The 21,562-nt window shown below is 26.6% G+C and overlaps 1 protein-coding gene across 3 annotated transcripts in view; it reads left to right on the forward strand.

The window, feature by feature from the left end:
- Positions 1-21,562, forward strand: part of LOC112680308 (neuropeptide Y receptor type 2-like) — a 217,761-nt gene that overhangs the window by 186,802 nt on the left and 9,397 nt on the right. For all 3 annotated transcript variants that reach the window (XM_025550380.1, XM_025550371.1, XM_025550363.1), the window contains one exon: positions 11,177-11,322. In XM_025550380.1, coding sequence (XP_025406165.1) covers positions 11,177-11,311 — 135 coding nt within the window. In that variant the 3' untranslated portion in view covers positions 11,312-11,322. The remainder of the gene's footprint in view (positions 1-11,176; positions 11,323-21,562) is intronic.

Consider the following 21,562-nt stretch of genomic DNA (forward strand, 5'->3'; position numbering starts at 1 on the left):
AACTAAAATAAATTCAGTTTGGTCTGGTTTCTAACATGTAGTCAGATAATAGTATAATCAAGTTTGAACCGGTAAGTTCCAGTTATGTGGTTACGACTCGTTTAAAATCCATTGAACAGTGATTTCAAATTTTAAAGACATTATTCATATGATAAATAACACAAAATTATTATAGCATATGATCACGGGTATTTTACCCTTGCAATGTCCTTGGGTTTATGTACTTTGTTGGTATATATCTCACAGCTATTCATGTTACCTATTAATAATCATTATCAAAAATATTTTCAAGAACAACAGTTGTAATTATTCTCATTACGGGGTGAGCGACATGAAAAGGCTTGTATACAACTGCCACGTAACACCGTCCGATTGAATTTACATACAAGTTGAATGTAATATGTACTTTTCTATGAACTACAAATTATCAGTTTTGTACAGTTCTATCATAATCTAAAAGTAGTTTTTAATTTATACTAATTACAAACTATGTGGCATAATTCAAAATTTTTAGTCCAAATGTTTTTTAGTTCGAGTCGCTTTTCCGTTTTATCAAATTATGTTATATTTTCGGTTCGGTCCGATAGAAATAAAAAATTCTAATAGGTCCAGTTCAGTCCATAAACTATTACATTACGAAATTTATTAATTCGGACCGGTGGTACAGTTTTGGTCCAATCTAAAAAAATATTTTAAATGTTCAGTTCGATTCAGTAAAAATATAAAAATATAAAAATTTAACAATCAGTTTGGTCCTTTGTTAAAATGTTCAGTTTAGACTAGTATAATAATAAATATAGTATATATATACTATACTAGTATAGTATAATAGAAACTATTTTGAGACATCGAATCATATCAGGGAAATTAAGCCAATTAAATTCATTTAATCAGTTTATATCTGATTCTAATTTTTGCAAAACAAACAATCAACAATAAAATACATAAAAATTACGATAGTGATCTGAATAGATTATGATTGATCATTTGTTATTATGAAAATCAGCAATTGTATTAAACTATGTAAATCGCCTGTGGATTTTCAATGAGACTATTTGAGGAAAGAAAACGAGTCATAATAAAAGAAAGGATTCAATCAGTCACATTTGGATAATATGCAAAACCACAGCAGATGATTTTGAAAAAGCAAGAATCAACTGATTATTTCAAACGATTAGGAAAAATATTCTTTGGTCATTTAAAAATGGATACATCAAATCATTAGCATAAAAACGAATCTGTGCGAAATATATATAATGATAAATTATACTTTTAATTCATCTGCCACAACTATATCACTTTCTCTCCCGTGATGTATCACCTTACTCTCATATCACCACCGTAGTAGGATGACTGATTTTGATAAAATTATTCATTACATACATTTGTTGAAATATTTCAACTTCAATAATTTTGGTTTTTTTTTTTTTCATACATACATATAGCGTTTTGTAGGCAGTATACACCATTATACATTTTCATAAATATTTAGCTGAAATCGAAAGAGTTATACATTATTTATGAAATTCGCTAACCATGACACTGAAGAAAAATGGTCATCATTACAACAATAATTTATCGTCATCGTCAATAACAAATAAATAAATAAAACCATCATGTAGTCGATCTCAATGTATTGGTTTGAGCTCTAATTATTATTTTTTTTTTTTTAAATTCGTTTATTTTAATGAATAAATAATTATCCTATACAAGTAGTACAATAAGTAAATAAGTCGAATTAATATAATATGAGGCTGAGAAAAGAAAACAATGAATTTAAACTCCGATATTTATATCATAATTATTTTCAACTCATAATTTTACAATAATATTATAAATATTTTAGATTGGAATATAAATAGTAAAAAAATTATAATTTTTTTCTTTAACACAAACATACATTTTTATATTTAATATAATTCCGTATAATATTGACAATATGCATATTTTATTTTGTTACTTTTTATTATGAATATATTTTTTAATTTTATATATTTAAATATACCTGATTTTTATTTTAATTTTTACTGGAATTTTATGTTTAAACATATAAATTAATACAGTTAATTGCAGTAAAATTTAATTTTAAAACTTTCATTTTACAAATCATTTTGCTCTCGTAGAATAAAATATTTTAGAAGTATAAGACTTTACTCGTCCACGTACATGATAATCCTCTACTTAGAGAAAGAGTATAAATGATACTCTACTTTACCCTCTTGAGTGAAAAAGATATCGACAAAGATCTCTGACGATCATTTCGATGAGAAATTTGAAAAAAAAAATTGTATATTTTGGTAACTGTACCTAACAGATGGTGAGTTTTCCTAGATCATACTCATAATACACAAATATAGTTCGTATTTAACTTTATGAAATATTCTCAGCTTGGTACAGCTTGTGACTCGACCTAAATTTGATAGGTCAGCGATTATAGGGTGTGTAGTTATTTAACATTATAATTTTGTGAGAGGAAATTTACGTTGACGGTTCAAGGATTAACCGCGCTCTATCAGAAATTGAGGCGCAGCTACGATAACGATTTAACCGTTTGTAAATACGACAAAACGGATTAAGGAAAAAAAAATCAAATGTATTCTATAATACTAACATGACCTCAGCACGTTGTTCGTTCATTCGGTGTTCGAGTGAAATGTTTCATTAGTCGTCACTGCCGACGGATTAACGATACGTTTTATGACGATCACGGTTCTCCGTAAGCAAACTAATCCTCCATACATAATACATATATATATATATATATATATATATTATTTAATTTAATTCATACAAATCGATCCGTTATTCAATAGCGCTTCCCGGAAATTAAAGTTGTCATCGGATGTACGTGCTCAGATTTTATCGTTCCGGGCAATGAGCGCATACACGTAGCGTGTGTTTATAGATATCATATACACCTCTATACGCACAAAAACAATTCGTGTTTATTTCCGAGTTTAACGCGAAATCGTATTTTTTCCCGAATGAATTTTTTTTTATGTCCCATTGTTGCACTATATTCATGTACTTATATTGCATAATTACGTTTCAATATGTAATCCACCTTTTCTTTCGATTCATATTCATTCTTCTCCATAAAGCAACACAAGAATGTCTGTTATCCAAGACTGGTGTAAAAATAAATACTACAAGCCTTTGACAGTATACTATTCTTTATCCTGTTTCTTGAGAACAAAAACATAAAAATCGGCGATTAAAACAATGGCTTCTACAGGACTAATTCTAATCAAACGAAAGTGGAGACAAAGAATTATTCATCACGACTATAATTATAGAAATTCTGTTTAATTAAATAAATATAACATATACGAATATTATAAAGTATTTAAATACTATAATTAAATTAATTTTTCACTTATCATGCAATGTACTCAAGACGTTTACTTTATGAATACTTATTGTAATAAATATAAATACAAACATTCTGCTTACAATACTTACATTTTGCAATACCATTCGTGATTATTATATTACTTGGACTTATATCTAACACATAATACGAGGTAACTAATAAGGTTAGTATAATATATTCATGTTATATATTATGTTTACATTTATATGGATACTAAATTTGGATACATATTTTTGATTTATCAACTGAGAATAAAGTACACGTTATTTATTGATTTTTTTTTTCATCCTTATTATATCCTACTACGAGTTTTATTTGCACCATTAAAATTGATGGAATTCGATGTAACAAATTTGTCCTCTTGACCATGTGATTTTCCATATAAATAATGTGTCAAAAAAAGGTGAGGATTCGAAGTTACGAGAAAAACACATTACATGTAAAAATGATCGTAAATTTGTCAAATTAAATTGTTTCATTCTGCCATAGTGGACCCGCTTATATACCGAAGTTGATGTATATTTTGCAACAATCTATATAGTTTATATTTGTATTAAATGCTGAAAACATAAATATTGTTTTCATTTGTTTTATCATTCGTTACGCATTACTGTTTTAAAGTAGATACTATACCTAATTGGTGGAGAGTTTTTTCAATAACATTGATAGTACAGTACTACCCATGTATATTTTCATTAATATCTTATTAATATAAAAAATTTCATTTGTAACTATGTATCTATGATTTTCGAAATAAATTCAAATAAAATGCTAGAGCCATTATTTTTATTTATTTTTTATTTCGTATAAAATCGTTTTTATTCATTTATTTTTAATCTATTTAGACGTGTTCAATAAAAAATGTTATGTAATATAGTATAAAAATAATGGTGAGAGGCTTGAGCACTTCACAAAAGAAACACTTGAACCTGAAAAGCGAGTAATTATTATGAAATTATATGTACGAGAACAAGTTAGATTAGGTTAGATTAGGTTAGTTCATGTTAAAAACGTTTGAATAGATTTTCTAAAAAATGATTGGAATGAAATTGAACTAAGAGACTATTAGAGTAATATTTTATTTTGTAGTAGAGACGTAAGTAATATAGCACCTGTTTATCCGAAAGTTGGTATTTTTAGATCGTTGTGCAAAGACATATTGATAACGTATTAGATGCGTTGTCAATCATTCGTTGGAAGATTTTTTGGAATGGTTTTGGTATTTGCTAGTTTGGTCGAAACCATTTGGAATACAATCCGTAGAACCAGATTAGTTACCAGATTAGTGGTTGTATATTTAAGATTTTAGGAAAAGTCTTAAAATATGTAGGCGGTAGTGCTCTGCACAGTCCGTTATTTTAAGGACCAGACCGGACTTCAAATTTTACCAGGGGACTGAAATCGGACTGAACCACACTTAAACGTTAATCAAAGACCAAAATTGGATCAAACCAACGGTTTCATATTATTTTTAGACCGGACCGGAACATTAATTAAATAACATTTAATAAAGTAGACCGTGGATCAGTCTGTCGGTGCGATCTTAAAACATTTTGGAATGTTTGTGGACTGCTCCATAAGATTCAGTCTGTATTAGCCCAGATCATACCATATGATGCGTTTAGTATTTCATTGGACCGAACTAACTGACTGGGTCAGTCTGTTGGTCTGTTAATCCTAACTGTAGTGGGTTGCATCCTACATTATTCTTACAACGTAGATCATATACTGTAAATACTAGATAAATATAATATTATAATTTTTTTTCTCCTGGTATGAACGAGGCTAGTAGTGCTATGGACAGTGGCGATTAAATTGTTTTACTTCTAGAAGATAAGGAGCGTCCAGGGAAATGTTGTAAGTAATGAACAAAATTATTAACCAGAAGATAACATTTTTCTTGGAGTGTATAGTGAGGCTAATATTGTGGTAGATTAGAAAAGGTATGGCAGTTCTGTGCTTAAAAAGTTATATGGTTTTTTCCAGAGAGATCCATTTGAGGAGAACAGAGATTAGATACGAGTATGTAAGATGGGTAAGTAGTTTTTATGTTTAATGAGAGCAAATTTAAGTTGGTTGGAAAACTAATTATATCATTGCTTGTTGACTGGGTAGTAAGTCCATTACCAGCTATTTCTGACTCACAATTTTAGCAAAATAAGCTTTTTTATTTTGGGAGTAATATAATAATTGATAGAAAATATTTTTATAGCGTTTTAAATATTATTTTTTAGGGTATTTATGGAATTTTCAAAAGAGTCTTTTAGTTTCAAATTAAAAAAAAGAATGAAATGTCATAATATTACAAGACATATTCTGGTTTTTACATTTTATGATGAATGAATTAATATCAATATTGACTATCAATATCAATACTGACTACTCAGAGAGTAAATAGTGTGTGGTCTAACGGTAGATCATTTTGGTTAGAAGTGTTTGTGTATATATGATTAGGCTGTTCAATATGAAAAAATTGAGAAAGTCAAGATACATACAGGTTTGCATGATTTGGCGAATAAGTTGGAGAGGCTGATTATTAATTATTAATTAACTAAATTACTTATTAAATTACTTAATTTAAATAACTAATTTTATTTATTTTAAATGACTAATTAAGAAAAATTTGAAATTAATTCGTATCATTGTTAATTACATTAACTTATCGAAATTAAAATAAAATAAAATGTTAATTAATAGTAGAACATAGGAATATAGATGATATAAGATGATAACTTATTGGTAACCACAGTTCCAAATGAGTTTATCGATGACTGTTGTAAGTAGAGATTTTAACGGATTGATTAAACATTTAAATTTATTAAAAACTAGGAATGTTGTTTCGTTATATTGTTTGAGGCATTTGGGAAAGAGAGATTTTTTTTTTTTTTTGGACCGTTTGTCGGGTTACCATTATCTTTTTGTAGATGAGAAGATTCCGATAAGTTGGACTTATATGTTACTATTGAAGTGGAAAGTTTTTGATAGTTCGAGGTATTTTTATGTCAGAGGTTTGAAGATAAAAGTTTACGTGTTTTGTTGAGGTCTTTGTAGACTGAGTATCCTTTGTAATTGGCTGGGTACGGATCACTACATAATTCGCATTTTGTGGGTACATTTTGATTTTTTATACATTGAGATTCATTTTGGATATCACCACAGCGTATGTATCTAGGTTGTTGGTTGCAATAAACACGCATGTGGCCTTATAATTGACAGTGAAAACTTTGGCGGATGTTTTTTTTTTTTAATATGAGTTACATCGAATTTTATTTTTGTATAACACAGGTTAACATGCAAATTTGGAAATGTTTTTATTCAGTTCTAAGTCAATAAAATATACAGAGAGAAGTATCTTAATTTTTCTATGGAGTACATTATTAATATTTCTCATTTGAAATCCTATGGACGATAGTTCTTAACTTATGAATTTTAATAAATATCTATTAAAGGATGTAGATAGGATGTAATGAATATTATATATGATTTATTTTCTTTGTTCTGGTAAAAATAGAATACAACCCGGTTATCTTTAAGATATTTGACAACAATTTTGTTTGAGTCAGGGTTATGTTCGTAATTTGAGGTCTTAGGAGGAAATTTTTCATTTATAGATGTGCACACGGGTGGTACAAATTTTGCTATGCACCACCTGCGATTTCAAGTTTATTTTAGAAATTAACTCGAAACATCTACTACCGATATTCGGGGTCCTAGCCCAACAACAAAATGCATAGACCTTAAGTAAAAATGCAAATTGATAAATATATTTTAATAGAAAAAAAATATTTGACACTCGTTAAGTTTTAAATATGTTATATTTATCTCATAATATTCTTGTATTATGTTATATTATAGAGATTATTCAGTTTAACACATCGTATAAAAATAGAAAAGTATTACGCCTACATATAATAATTATTATTAGGATTCGGAACTTATTGCATAAAAATTATAGGAATTATGCATACAAATAAATGTACTAAAAATAACCAAAATATACATAAAAATATACAAGACCATATATCTAAGACCATAATTTTACTTTCTATGATCAAATTATTTTTTCATCTTCTCCTCTTACGATGAAAAAAGATTTGGTATTATAAAAATGTAAAAATAAGTGCATGCTTACCTACAAAGTTGAACTACTGTAAAATTTGGAATTTTCTGATTTTTTCTAATTTAAATGCACGGCGAATGTTGGTCAGCATATTTCTATAAATTTAAAACCAACATTTCACGTATACTGACGTCATCGGCATATATTAAAAATTCACCATGTAATTTAATTGTAATATTTCAGGTAACATTTCAAAGATTTCTTGCTTTCCAGATTTTTAACTTTCATTTTTCTCCAACTCAGTTTCAATTTTTAATTTTACCATTTTTCATTGTACGCCATGACAATACTTTACAAGTATCTTATTACTACAAACATTAAATAACCAATCTCTTCTTCTTCTAATTCTTCTTCTTCTTCTTCTTCTTCTAAGGCATCTTAAAGATCATTAAGACTATTAATTTGGACAGTGTTGATATTCCAAAGTAACATATTTTGCTATTATCAATCTTTCTCTTATTTCTTTAAGACTAATCCCGGTTTCTTTCATTCACACTTTAAGGTGTTTGAAGTATTCTACTCTTTTAAATTAATAGCCCAAGACTTCTTACTTTCCTGCTCTGTAATGTATTCTGAATAATATTAGGTATTTTTTTCTCTTAATTTACGTTAAGACCGATTTCTTTATCTACCCTTATTAAAAGTAGTTCTTTTGCAGATTTTTTTTTTTTTTTGACACTCCTCATTTAGAGTAGTTATCAGTATACGCTAAAATTACAAGCTATTGGTTTTTATTCCTTCCTCTTAACTAGGGACTTGATTCACCACTGACTCTATGGCAATATTAAATAAACCCGGTGACAAAGCATGTCTTTGTCGAACACTATAAATTCAAATTTAAGTAAAAGGTCATTTAAGTAGTCTCCTCCAAAACTCACCTTGAATTTAGAGCCTTGTACGCACAATTTGATCCTTCTTATAAGCTTTTTTGGTATTCCTATCCGAGATATTACATTCCACAGTTTATTTTGATTCATTATGCTTCTTTAAAATTCACAAATAGAATATGTACGTCTTTATTGATTTCGTGGTTTTTTTCTGCTACTTTTTTTATTATATAAATCTAATATATTATCAATTTACCTACCATGAAACCTGCTTAGTTTCTTTAATAAATGGGTTCAATCTGTTTAGTAAGAGGTTAGACTTTGTACAAAGAGTTTAACAGAGAAATTCCTCTATAGTTCTTTGAATCCATTTTATCTCCCTTTTTATATACCGGGCATAGAGCAGACATCATCCATGACTCTGAAGTCTCCTACTGTTTCCATACATCAGTGATTAGGTTGTGAAATTTTAATTCTTTCCTCTTTTTTTTATTTATTCAGGGACTTTTTCATGAATTTCAGGGGCCTTTCCATTTTCAGCATTTCTAATCCCATTTCTATTTTTTGAAAAACGATGAATCATTGAAAAACGACCAACCATAACCAACTATAACTATCTATTACATTTTATTATATCATTTTTTTTTCATTATTTTTCATTACATATTATTAATTGACAAGTAAACAGAGCTTTACACAGAAATAATTAAATATTTCCCTAGTCACCATGCCCGATGAGGCGATGACTCTTTTTATGATTTGTTATATTAAGTATTAACGGACGTATGATACTAATAAATAAAAATAAAAATGTTAACATTTAAAATAAATTTACTTAACATAAAACATAAAAATGAGTAAATATGCTCTAAATAACAATTAAATTGTAAAAATCTCTCTAATATGCATTTTGCATAAAAAAACGGCAAAATATGCAAAAATATGCAATTAAAATGTTTTTATTTTAGTCCGCTATGGCTTAAAACAAATGTTTTATTTTACTCAGATTATTCTCCATCATTAGAAAATATGCAAATGAAAAAAGTCCAGAACCCTAGTCATTATAAACATATTGTTACTCGTATCTACCGTTGGACACTGATAATGATCGACGTCGTTACTATTTTTTGCAAAAACAGATACCCAATTATTTATTATTATGAAAGATATAATTAAGACTCTAGCTTCTGCAGTCCATGCAATAAGCGAATGTTTCGAAAAAAGAGTCGAATAACTCAAATTAGTTGCTCAAGTGACAATTGTAGAAGTGTAAAGACTAAATATATCAATAAAGTAAGGTTTCCTAAAAAAAAATTACTGCATTTTCAACTTTTTTTTTTAAATATAAAGAAGGAATTCAAAAATAAAGAAATACATTACTTGCCAATAATTTATATGCAAGATTATATTTGCATTCGAAATCTGTAGAATAGTAGGTTAAATTTGGTTAGGTTAGGTTTCCATCGAATGGCGAAATTAATGCTAGTGCGTACCTGCTTTGATTTATGTTCCTATTTCCTAGTTCTTTTAAAAAAATATATATATATATATGAGTAGGTATATATTTTTTATTATATTATATAAATATGTTACAGTTAAAGCATTTAATTTCGTTATTTTATGAAATAACTAGGTAGTTCAAGAATAACCTACGAATGTTAGTTTAAGTATGAAATCATACATGAAAATTATACTTGAACTAGTTATTTCATAGAATATCTAGTTATTCTATACGATTTTAGTTTAATATATTTCAAAGTACAAAATACATTAAAATTCATAATATATTATAACATTTTATTTATTTTAAATTTAATTCATTATTTATTTGTACACGCAAGGCTATTGTAGAGGCATACGAATCAACAATGAATACGTGTGACTGTAAGACTTTTAATAAACTTCAAACCTTACTAATGTTATTGATAATCTTAATAATAAAACATATACAACAAAAATTTTGTCTACACGATAAACGTACATGAACACTACAGTCACCAACGACAAAAACGGCAGTTTTATCTGATTTATTGCTATAATGGGTAGTAAAATAACGATATTGTATATGCATGAATATATTAATTTGACACATTAATGAAGTGATGCCAGTGAATGTATTAAATCACTAGTTAAAGTATAAATTATATACATTCCCTACACGTATACATCGAGTGATAATTGTCGTTCATCAACATTTGGACATCTTCGGCAGGAAGAGTAATTGGTAAAAAACGATTTGCAGTGATTAAAATATTTGTGTCTATTTCTCTTAACTGAGGAAGTAAGGGTTAGAGATTTTTTGACTGACCGTAACTACGTAAAAATCATTATTATTGTCTGAAAAGTCTGACACGAAGAGATGACGCCCATCTGATTAATTAATTTTTGAAATAATTAACGGCGGTACAGTTTTCTTTGCATTATTGTTATTTTTATTACGTTCTTCGTATATTTAAGAAATGTAATACATTTTATTTGTTACTTATCATTTTGATGTATATTGTTTATTTTTTTGATAAAATAAATTATAGATATTATTATTAAATATATATATATGGGTTTATATAGAATTTTTAAATTGTATAAAGGTCTTAGCGTTATCGTACGATTGTTGTAAATGCGTTATATGGTGATACTATTAATTCAAAGTAATTAAATTCAATCTGTTACCATAATACAGATAATACAGTATAACACTACAATTTAACAAGATAATTATGCGAAATCCATACGTCTAACACTTCATAACTTCACTGTGATCATTTAAATTCACTAACAACGTGTCTAAAGATGCTCGAGAAATCCCATGGTTACATGACGCTCAATTATATTTTAATCAAATTCGTTTCGATTTAGGATGGATTGATGATCGGAGATCAAGAGGACAATCAGGATGCAGTCGAAGTGATGCTGGTTTCGTACACCCGTGATGACGGCATTTCTGGACGTTCTAGTAATCTACAACAGAACTCCGTTAAAACCCAAGTATAAACATCTCAACGGTAAGGGACCGTCATTTTAAATATTGTCATTATCCCGTATGCAAGTCACGGAGACTTTACAATTATTATTTTAATATAATTATATGTACCTGTGTAACACAATATTTTTTCCAAAACACTAGTTCACGTCACCGAAGTAAATTATAATATTCTACGCAATGCTTACAACATATATCAACACCATATGATTAATTCATATAATAGTGTTGTATAATAAAAACGCCGTATAAATTGAATTCAATTATTTTATTATTTTTCTATTCCGTAAAGTATAAACTGATACAATGCCAATAACCCGTCACATCATCACATAGAGTGTTCAAACCATTTCATTATTTCATCTTGCAAAACTATCATTTGAATCTTAAGACTATTGTATAAACAATGGTGGCTCGTGAATTCTGGTGATGGAGATGAAATTTTAAATATTATACCTCTAGTCTTAGTTTTAATAAATTAAATATAAAATAATACACTAAACACTTATTATTACTTTTAAGCTTAATATTTTATTTCTCAAAGTATCTAAAAAATAGTACTCGTATAAGTAAATTATAGTATATATTGTTAAAAAATGTGTACATTGATAACAAGTTTACAAATGTATTAAATATGTACTCGCATTGAAATATTTTTTGACAAAATTACTCTATTTTTTTGTTTTCTTGAGAAAAATCTGTGAGTGTAATTTTATCAAAAAATAAATAGTCAAAAACATATCTGATCGCATGGGAAACCTCAAGATATGTGAATTTTGTTGAAAATTATATCAATATATTATGGTAAAGTCATGACTGATACGTATAATAATGGTATCCATTGGAGAAGACAATTGTGTAGGGAAACACACCCTAGGGAAAGGAGTAATTTATTTTACCAACTTATCAACAAAATATATTACAACAAGCTCCCGTACACGATACGAATAATAATGAAATATTCACAATACTATATCTAAATTTGAACTAAACTACTCTGCATTAAGCTTGAAATGCATTTCGCATGCCGACTTTTAATAATACTTAAATTAATAAATCAGAATTAACTATAAATACTGGCAAAAGAAACGGCGTTCACATTTTTAATTTCGATTATTTCAAACATCGTATGTACACACCATTGCGCTAGTGCAGTAGGTACGCCTTAACTGTTCATATTAAAATTGATTAAAATTGCATAAAATATTGTTCAAGTGGCAACATTTGACTGCGTGATAATAAATATTGTAAACGGTCGCGATATTATGATAATAAAAGCAATAATGTGTACGTATTTTATCAACATGTGTTTTTATAACGTCGCGACGTCGAAATAGAGGAAGTAAATAAACTAAATTGCGTAAATAAATTAATAATAAAAAGTTCTTCCTGAAGTTCTATCGGGTTGTCGTGTTGCACATAAATAATATTGTATTATGTAGATTTAAACGAAACTAATCTATACCCGATTCAAAACTTTAGCGATTAAATGCTATTAAGTATTCATAGAAGTTTGACTGTAATTTATTTTAATTGTTGAGGTTGTATGTAGAAATACATTTATTACAGTTGACCTCGACATAAAAATGATATCCGTCAAATTTTCTTTTTTGTATTTATAATTTGTCCAATAAAACTATTGTGATGAAAGTTGGGTCACGTAAGACGACAGATAATTAATTTTTATTAAAACTTTCTTTCTTTTTCCACTGTGCGAATTGTTGGAGAATTGTTATGGGTCTAAGAAACCTTGGATGTGCTGTCATAAACAGTATAACTTGAAAAATGGTTACCGTAGCTATTATTTTTCACGTTCCAAATCCTGGGATCACATCCGAACCGTTAAAATTCAACGTATTTCTTTAATAATAACACCACATTCCAGCTGACTATAATATGTAATCCATTATTCTACATATTATTTCATCCAACCTGGTTTTAGAGAAATCGAATAAATTTATGGAAACATTTATGACGGCGGATTTGTATTTAAATTTAGGCATAATATGCATAACTTAATCTTTAAGTACTAAGCTATAATAAATATTATAGCTTAGTATAAGTATATATAATAAATAATTATAAATTATTTATTATTAATATTACTTTTTTACTATATAAATTAATAACAGAATTATACATTCAGTTACTTAACCTAACTTCTATTTAACAATAATTTATTTAGTTTTATATTATTAATCGTAATGACTCGAAACATTAACTTGTAGTATAATAAGTACTTTTATTAGATTTTTACAGACATTTCATAATTTCGAAATATTTAAATGAAATTTGTGTTGTTTACTGTTTACTGTCATATGAAATAATATATATTTACCCAAATTTCAATTTTTTTTTTTTTTTTTTTGCAAAATTTAAACATTAAAAATACAATATGTAATAATATCAACCATCATTTGAAAAATAAACTAATCCACCGACCAATGAAAAAAAAAAAATGATTCAGTTGCAATTGCATATTGGTTTTAAATTTTAAAAATCAATAAAACATTACCATTCAACTATTCCTGAATCTTATCTAATCATCAGTCTAACCCGACCTTTTTATATGCGTTTTAATATAGGTAATGATTATCGGTGTAAACGTGTTTTTCAAACTCTGTTCAATTTGTATCGATATATCAACCATCGATTTCCTAATTCTATCCTAATCTTATCTAGCCTCGCAACAATAACAAAATATTATAGATGTGTACAAATACCAAATATATGCATTTTCCACTTAAATTTAAGGGAAATAAACCAACAATTTCGTTATGAATAGGGTTTGAAATTGTACGCTGAACATAAATATATAGTATCATATTAAGTTATTGCCTCTAGGGTTGGAAGTAAATTTTTAACTTGGGTTATAAATGTATAAATAAATGTAAGATTATAGACTGTAATATTCCTTAAATTATTCATGATATATATATATATATATGTGTGTGTGTGTGTGTGTGTGTGTGTATGTGTGTGTGGGAGAGGATATTCAAGGGGAGTTTAAGGAGTTCAACCCCTCCCGAAATGCAGGAAAATTATTAAATATGTTTGTATATAGTAAAAGTGTTATACAGATTATATAATTATGAAAATATACATCCTAAAACCTATCCCAAAATACTTTTTTGTGTACGCGCCTATATTTAAACGGATTTACCAACAATATTAAAGTCGCTATTATTTTAAAATGTATCCCCTAAAATGTATCGTGGACTCAAAACTACTTAAAGATCGAAATAAATTGTACATGCAAAATGAATAATTGTATTTTATATTATATACCTTAATATTTTACTCCTGAAGGTTTTCAGTTTCTTTTATGTATATTATATTTTATTACATACTAAAAAATGATTCTAAAACAAGCTTTGTAAAAGTTATATTTAGTTGAAAGGTGTTAAAATAAATTCAAACATGTTATACATATATTTAAAATTTATTATTATTGAGTTTTGTTATTTTTATTTATAACCACTTATTTTAAAGTAACTATAGTTAAGTAAAAGCATGCAAACATATTACTACATTATTGCATTAAAATATATTCTCCATGCAAAAATATTATTTTTGTAAATCTGTTTATACAGGAACATTTTTTTTTCTCTCAAATGAACTTTATTTTCTATGTTGACAAATAGGAACATATACGTAAATATGTTATTTTTAAACAAAAGTTATATTTTCTGTATAATATAAAACTTCATTCTATGAAATTGGTTAAATTAATAATCTCAATAAATGTTTTTGATTCCACTACATATGTATTTCTGAATATTACTTACAAACGAAATATATTTTTATAACCGTATGTGAACATCTATTCATTATAAAATATAAATAATTCAATGATACATATATAAGAATTCGTATTAATTTATTTTTAGTTGAGATACGTTTTATCAATCGAAAAGCCTTGCTAAAAATGTCATGTTTATTCCGAATACAAGTAATTTTAATGATGAGAAATCGATGATCTTCTCTTGATTGATGTTGATTGATCACAGCTCACTATTTTAGAATTCTTAATATTTCTACTCTTATCGTATAAATGTATATGGGCAGTTATAGTTTTATTCTACTTCCTATTCAATAAAGAAAAATATTCGTAATAAATATTAATACGTATTTTAACTTCATACCGTTTTCGATGTACGGAATGAATAAGGGCTAGTATTATATTTTTGAACATCATGAAGAACCTATACTATCATTGACCGTGGATTAAAAATAATTATATGTTAAATTTGAAAATCAATGAGTTGTATAAGAGTGTAGTCAGAATAACAGCGTATATTTTTAGTAACAACTACATATCCCAAAAATGGCATGCCAATATCTACAAAAAAATAAAATAAATTAAAATTAAAAAAAATAATAAATAAAAAAAATTTAAGAAATAACAAATTTTATTAAAATGTTTTTTCATTTGTAAAGTTCAATTAATTTTGTTACTCGAGTAATTATAATTTGTTTCGGCACTTGCGTTACAGCCTTTTTAATATTAAAGTGATTTAATATTTGAATATTTGAAATAAAATAATAATATAATAATATAATATATAACATATATAACATATATAATAATATAATATTTGAATTAAATTTACTGTAATCAGTTGAAAAAAAAACTATTCAGTGTTGAAAACAAAAACACAATATTCGAATAAAACGGTTTTCGGTAAACTTACAAATAGTATGCTTATAATGTACTAATTGTTAATTAGTTAATTTTTTCAATTGATATATTTTACGATAAATTTAGTGTGAATTATGTGCCAATTGTTTGAGCAAAATTATGTTGAAAATACATTATTGATACATTAATTTGATTAAATTTTTTTTATTCATTAATGTACTAGCAAAAAACTAAAAATAATCGAAATAAATTATAGTATAATATAATATGTAAAAAAAGCTCATCGAGTAAAACGTAAAAATATTTCTACTTGACATCAATATCGTGATGAAATAAAGAAAATAAAGAGAAACCATAAGATATGTCATTCGAAAATATAAAAGAACAGCTACTATACGTGTGACGGATGTGTTGTTGTCTTTCTCATTCGATTTGTGATGAAGTGCGTTGTGACTAAGCCCAAAAATAATTGAAAATAGATGATAAAAAAAAGAAAAAGAAATTTATTTATTAATTATAAAAGTAAAATTGTTTTCATTTAAACATTGCAATATTATATAATAATAATGCATGCGTTATTTTAAGTGATATTCTCGTAAAACATCATCAATAATATATAGTTAAATTGACGGTAGATGTAATTAACAAGTGTTTAATGAGAATTTTTAATAATATAATATTTAAAATATACGTACTAATATCTTAACAAGACATTTAACAAAGCCTTAATCAATATGAGAGTTTTATTCAACGTAGAATGTATGTGTTTAGTTACCCAAAAAAGATTTTGATTAGTAGAGTGGTTTAATTTAAACCTTAACTAGAAGTTAGGAACAACTACACCAATAAAAACATCAACATTCAAAATTTCTGTAAAAATATTGACTCCAACTTATGCAACTGATCAACAAAATCTGCCCCAGACTCAATGGATCATTAAAATTAATTTTAAAAAATCAACCAATCTCTTGTTTCAAACTTCCCTACTTCGAAATATCTAAAACATTCAAATTACATTATTTAGTCGCAAAAAAACGCCTAGACCTCTGCATAGCCTACATCGTGTGTTGCAGTAGTTCATGGACATTCATATAGTGTATAACAGTGTATTTCAAACTTTTTTAAATCGCAACCCCCAACTTATATTTGGTTTTTAATGCAACCCCTAAAAATTATAAGTAATAGAATATGAAACATTTTTGAATATGTATGTTTAAATAAATGCCTTGTCCCCTGCATTGTTCAATATAGCGTTGGAGTCTGTCATCAAAAATACCTTGGTCACAGCAAATGGAGTTAAAATGAGAGTTGACAAATAATTAGTAATGGCCGCATATGCAGATGACATAGTCATAATGGCAGAAGATTAAGTGCATCTAAAGAATACTACAAAAAATGTATTGGAAAATGGAAAAAAAATAAGGTTAACAATAAACGAGGATAAGACAAAATACATGGTCATAACTAGAAATAACAGCAGATCAGGACATTTGGATATTGTTGACTACAAATTTGAAAGAGAGGATAATTTCAAATATTTAGGAGTGTACATTAACCAGGACGCCAATAGCCATAACGAAATAAATATACGATTAGCAAGGCAAACAGATGCTATTTTGGATTGGTACCTCTTTTTAAATCAAAGTTTTTTCACGAAAATCAAAAATAACACTGTACAAAGTCCTAGTAAGACCAGTAGCCTTGTATGTATGTAGTACATGGACTACAACAAAATCAGACGAACTTAAATTAGCGACCTTTGAACGGAAGATATTAAGAAGAATTTGGGAACCCAAAAAAATCAACGAAGGTGAATATGAGATGAGGATAAATCAAGAGAATAAAAAACCTATATGGAGAAGCAACCATCAATGGGGTATTAAAAAGTAGTATATTTAAATGGGCTAGCCACGTGTGGAGATCAGAGAAAATAATTTGACAAGTTACAGAATGGAAACCAAATACAAAAAGACCAAGAGGACGTCCCAGACAAAGATGGAAGAATAGAGTGGACAAGGACTTAAAATAACTTGAAATTGAGAACGGAGTTGAACTGGCTGAGGAAAGAGATCAGTCGAAGCAAGTGGTTGATGTAGCAATGATCCTTAATGGCCTGTAAAATACCATAGAATAATAAGAAGAAGATGTTCAAATAAATAAAAAAAAATGTAAGAAAAATAAATAATATGAAAATATATATTAGCAATTTTCTTATTTTAATGGAAAATATGAGCTTCAATTTTTGAATCTATAGTTTCCATATTAGGTTTTATATGAGAAACTGCTACATTTAAATCTGATTTCTTAACTAAAATTATTATTATAAAATTCTATATTTATGACTAAAATTATTGTACCGTATACGGTACAAGTGAAAAATAACCAAAATTGTTAAATGCCAATCCAATTAAAATCGGTGATCGCAATCGTTTGTAAAGTCAACCAATCATAAATCAAGTTTCTTATGGTTAGAATCAAAAAATACACTGATAATTAACAAATGCTTAGTATATATATATATACTTTTTTTTTAAATCATATTCTCTATTTTGATTTTATTAAATTATAACAATATAAAATCATGTGAACAATATGCATGAAATTGATGATTTTCCTTTTACTATTTTCTATGAATAATTTTGGAGTATTAAACATGCACTAAAATGTTCATTTAGCAACTATTTTGACAGAAAAATAGACAATAAAGATACTTAGTGCCTATTCAATTTCATATCTTTCTATAGTTTCCCTGAACATAAGCTAAAATATAAAACTACTATAAATAATTCATTTTTCTGAAAAGTTAAGTAAACATTTGATTTGATTCTTATTATTTATTATTTATTATTTATTTTTTTTTATTTTTTTTAATCAAAGTAATATTAATTTTTTACAGTGAAATATTAAATCTTTATTTATTTCAACCATACTTTAAACTATAGACATTTAAAAATTTAAATAATATAACATTTTGTTTTTGTATATTCATAAAATAATGATAAATTATTTCGAACAATTGAGCACTACGCTTTAAGCGTTCTTCTTACTATGGGATGTCTAAGCTTTAGTAGGACCGAATTATTTAAGTGATTACCAAACTTCTGTATTTATTGGACATTAATATTTTACTTCGTTTATAATAATTTAAGAACATAAAAATTCTAGTTCGTAAGTTCTATTAAAATATGAATATATCATTTGATCAGATAACTGATTTTCTTTTTAATTACGATTGATTTTTCATGTTGAAGATGCTTATTACCTACTTTTTTTAAATCAGTATTACAATTTCATGTGTTGTTAACAATTTATTTTAATTTTAATTTAGTCCTTTATACAGAAATCTTGATGTATCAGTAAATATTAAAATAGTTTTTATTGCTGCGTCATTAATTAATAAACATCTGATAAAATTGAAAATACTATACATGCTATTAACAAACTAATAAAAAATTAATTGAGATTGAAAAATGTAGGACTATTACCAACATGCATCATAATATTAATGAAAATGCGATTTAAGTAAATTATACAGTTTGTGCTATTACTATACGTACGCTTTTGAGCATTTCATAAACATTCTAAAGAATTCTAGGAACATATTTGTGGTGTATTATTTCTTCGAAAAACATGTGTCATAAATAAATATTTATTAGGTTCAAAATAAAAAAATAAAAATAAATTAAGTAAATTAATTATTAATAGTCTAGAATACGTACCGCAACTTTGTTATTTATTTGAATGAATTAAATATTATTTAATATTTACTCGATAAATGTAAATATAATTCAAAACTTAAAAAAGATTTTCCTTAAAATGAATGATAATTATTTTCTTCTAAATTGAAAAATATTTTTTATTTGACTTCAACATTTGTTTGGTGGCTTTTATCACTTTCTTTTATTTTTTATGACATACGTTTGCTCATTTCCTAAATACTAACTTAAATAAAACGGATAGTCACCACACAGAAAAAAAAATAAAAACTATTTTTGTACACCAACAAACTCATTTAGATTTTATTGAATGTTTTTCTTTCTCTTGGAATTATTAACGTTCTTCATTGTAAATAGTACTGAACTGAGACACTTCAATTAATTTTTATTCATCTAAATACATATTTACATAACCAATTTTATACTTTGATAAACTTAAAAAGGAACTAATGGTGACTGCATTAAAAAAAAAAAAAAAAAAAAAAAAAAAACATAATACTATATTTACTAAAAATCGACTGAATATAAAATACATTTGTTATAAAAAACTCATTGTTTTATTAATACACAACTGAAAAATAAAATTGAAAAACGTTTTAGTTAATTATTTAATCAACTTTATAGATACTAAGTTTATTTAAGAAATCATTTATGATTTGTTTCATAAAATTTAATTTTTCATAATTTAATTATGAATTTCTTTTTGATCAGTGTGTTCCAACCAGTGGCTCACGAATCATATGTGGCCCTCAGAGCCTTTTTCTTTTGGCCCTCCTTCATAGAAGATTTTTATAAAAAAGAAGTCACAATACTATTATAACAAAATCGTTTATGCTTGAATACTTTTTTATGCTTTTTACTATAAAACGTTGGTATACGTTCAAAACCATGATTGAATTCAGCTCACTACGTACGTATGTAGGTATCGTGTTTTTATAGCAGCCACATCGAATCCAATTTTTTGTGGTATGAGATTGTGGAAGTCATTATTAGACAGCAATTATTGATTTCAGATTTTACTGAATAATAATATAATATATTTTTTTTATTTTTTGCGACCCTTAGTGTTCTTATAAAAATGTAAATTGGCCAGCCAATTACAAAAGGTTAGACAACCCTGGTTTAGATTATGAATAGAAACAAATACTGAATCATTCTAAATACCACAAATTTCCGAATCGCATACGAAAATTATTATCTATGTTAAATCGCGTGCATAGTTTACTGATAGTGGAACCTAATTGCGTGCGTAGTTTTCTCACAACAGAGACGAATTGCGTGCATGATTATTTATTTCTTTATAATTTATTACCTATCAAAATACACTAAATGATAATGTACTCATTGTTCATCTTATAATTTGATTCATCAAAACCTATTTAATGTACAAAGAGTTGTGTGATAAAAAAATATAAAACTGCAAATTTAAATTTTAAATAAAAAGTAAATAAACTAAAAAATTAAACTGTTAAATTTGTATGTATTAACTTTTCAACTAACTTTAAACAGGTCATAACCTTATTTTCATACTGACGCATGATTTTAAGGATATAATTTTTTTCCACAACCAAACGTCGTTTTTTATCTGAATAAAGCTACGCATTTTGATGTTCATTTAAGTTTGTACATTTTTCAATACTTCTAAAAATTGAAAAATATTTGAATATGAAGAGGTATACACATTATTGAGTTTTGAATGAAACGATTAACAATTATTAGTATTAAGCATTAAACTTTTTGAAAACTCGGGTCCAATGAATAATTGGGAAAAAAAAATTTTAGGATAACTTTTAAACGTGTAATCAATATATAAAACGACATATTCTGTTCGGTCCTGTTACATATCAACCATAAGACGTAGTTGGTAACACTACCTCGTGTCCTGGCGAGGACGAGTTGGCAAC

The sequence above is a fragment of the Sipha flava genome, unplaced genomic scaffold (assembly GCF_003268045.1).
Source record: "Sipha flava isolate LNK unplaced genomic scaffold, YSA_version1 101_pilon_pilon, whole genome shotgun sequence".
Taxonomy (NCBI): Eukaryota; Metazoa; Arthropoda; class Insecta; order Hemiptera; family Aphididae; genus Sipha; species Sipha flava.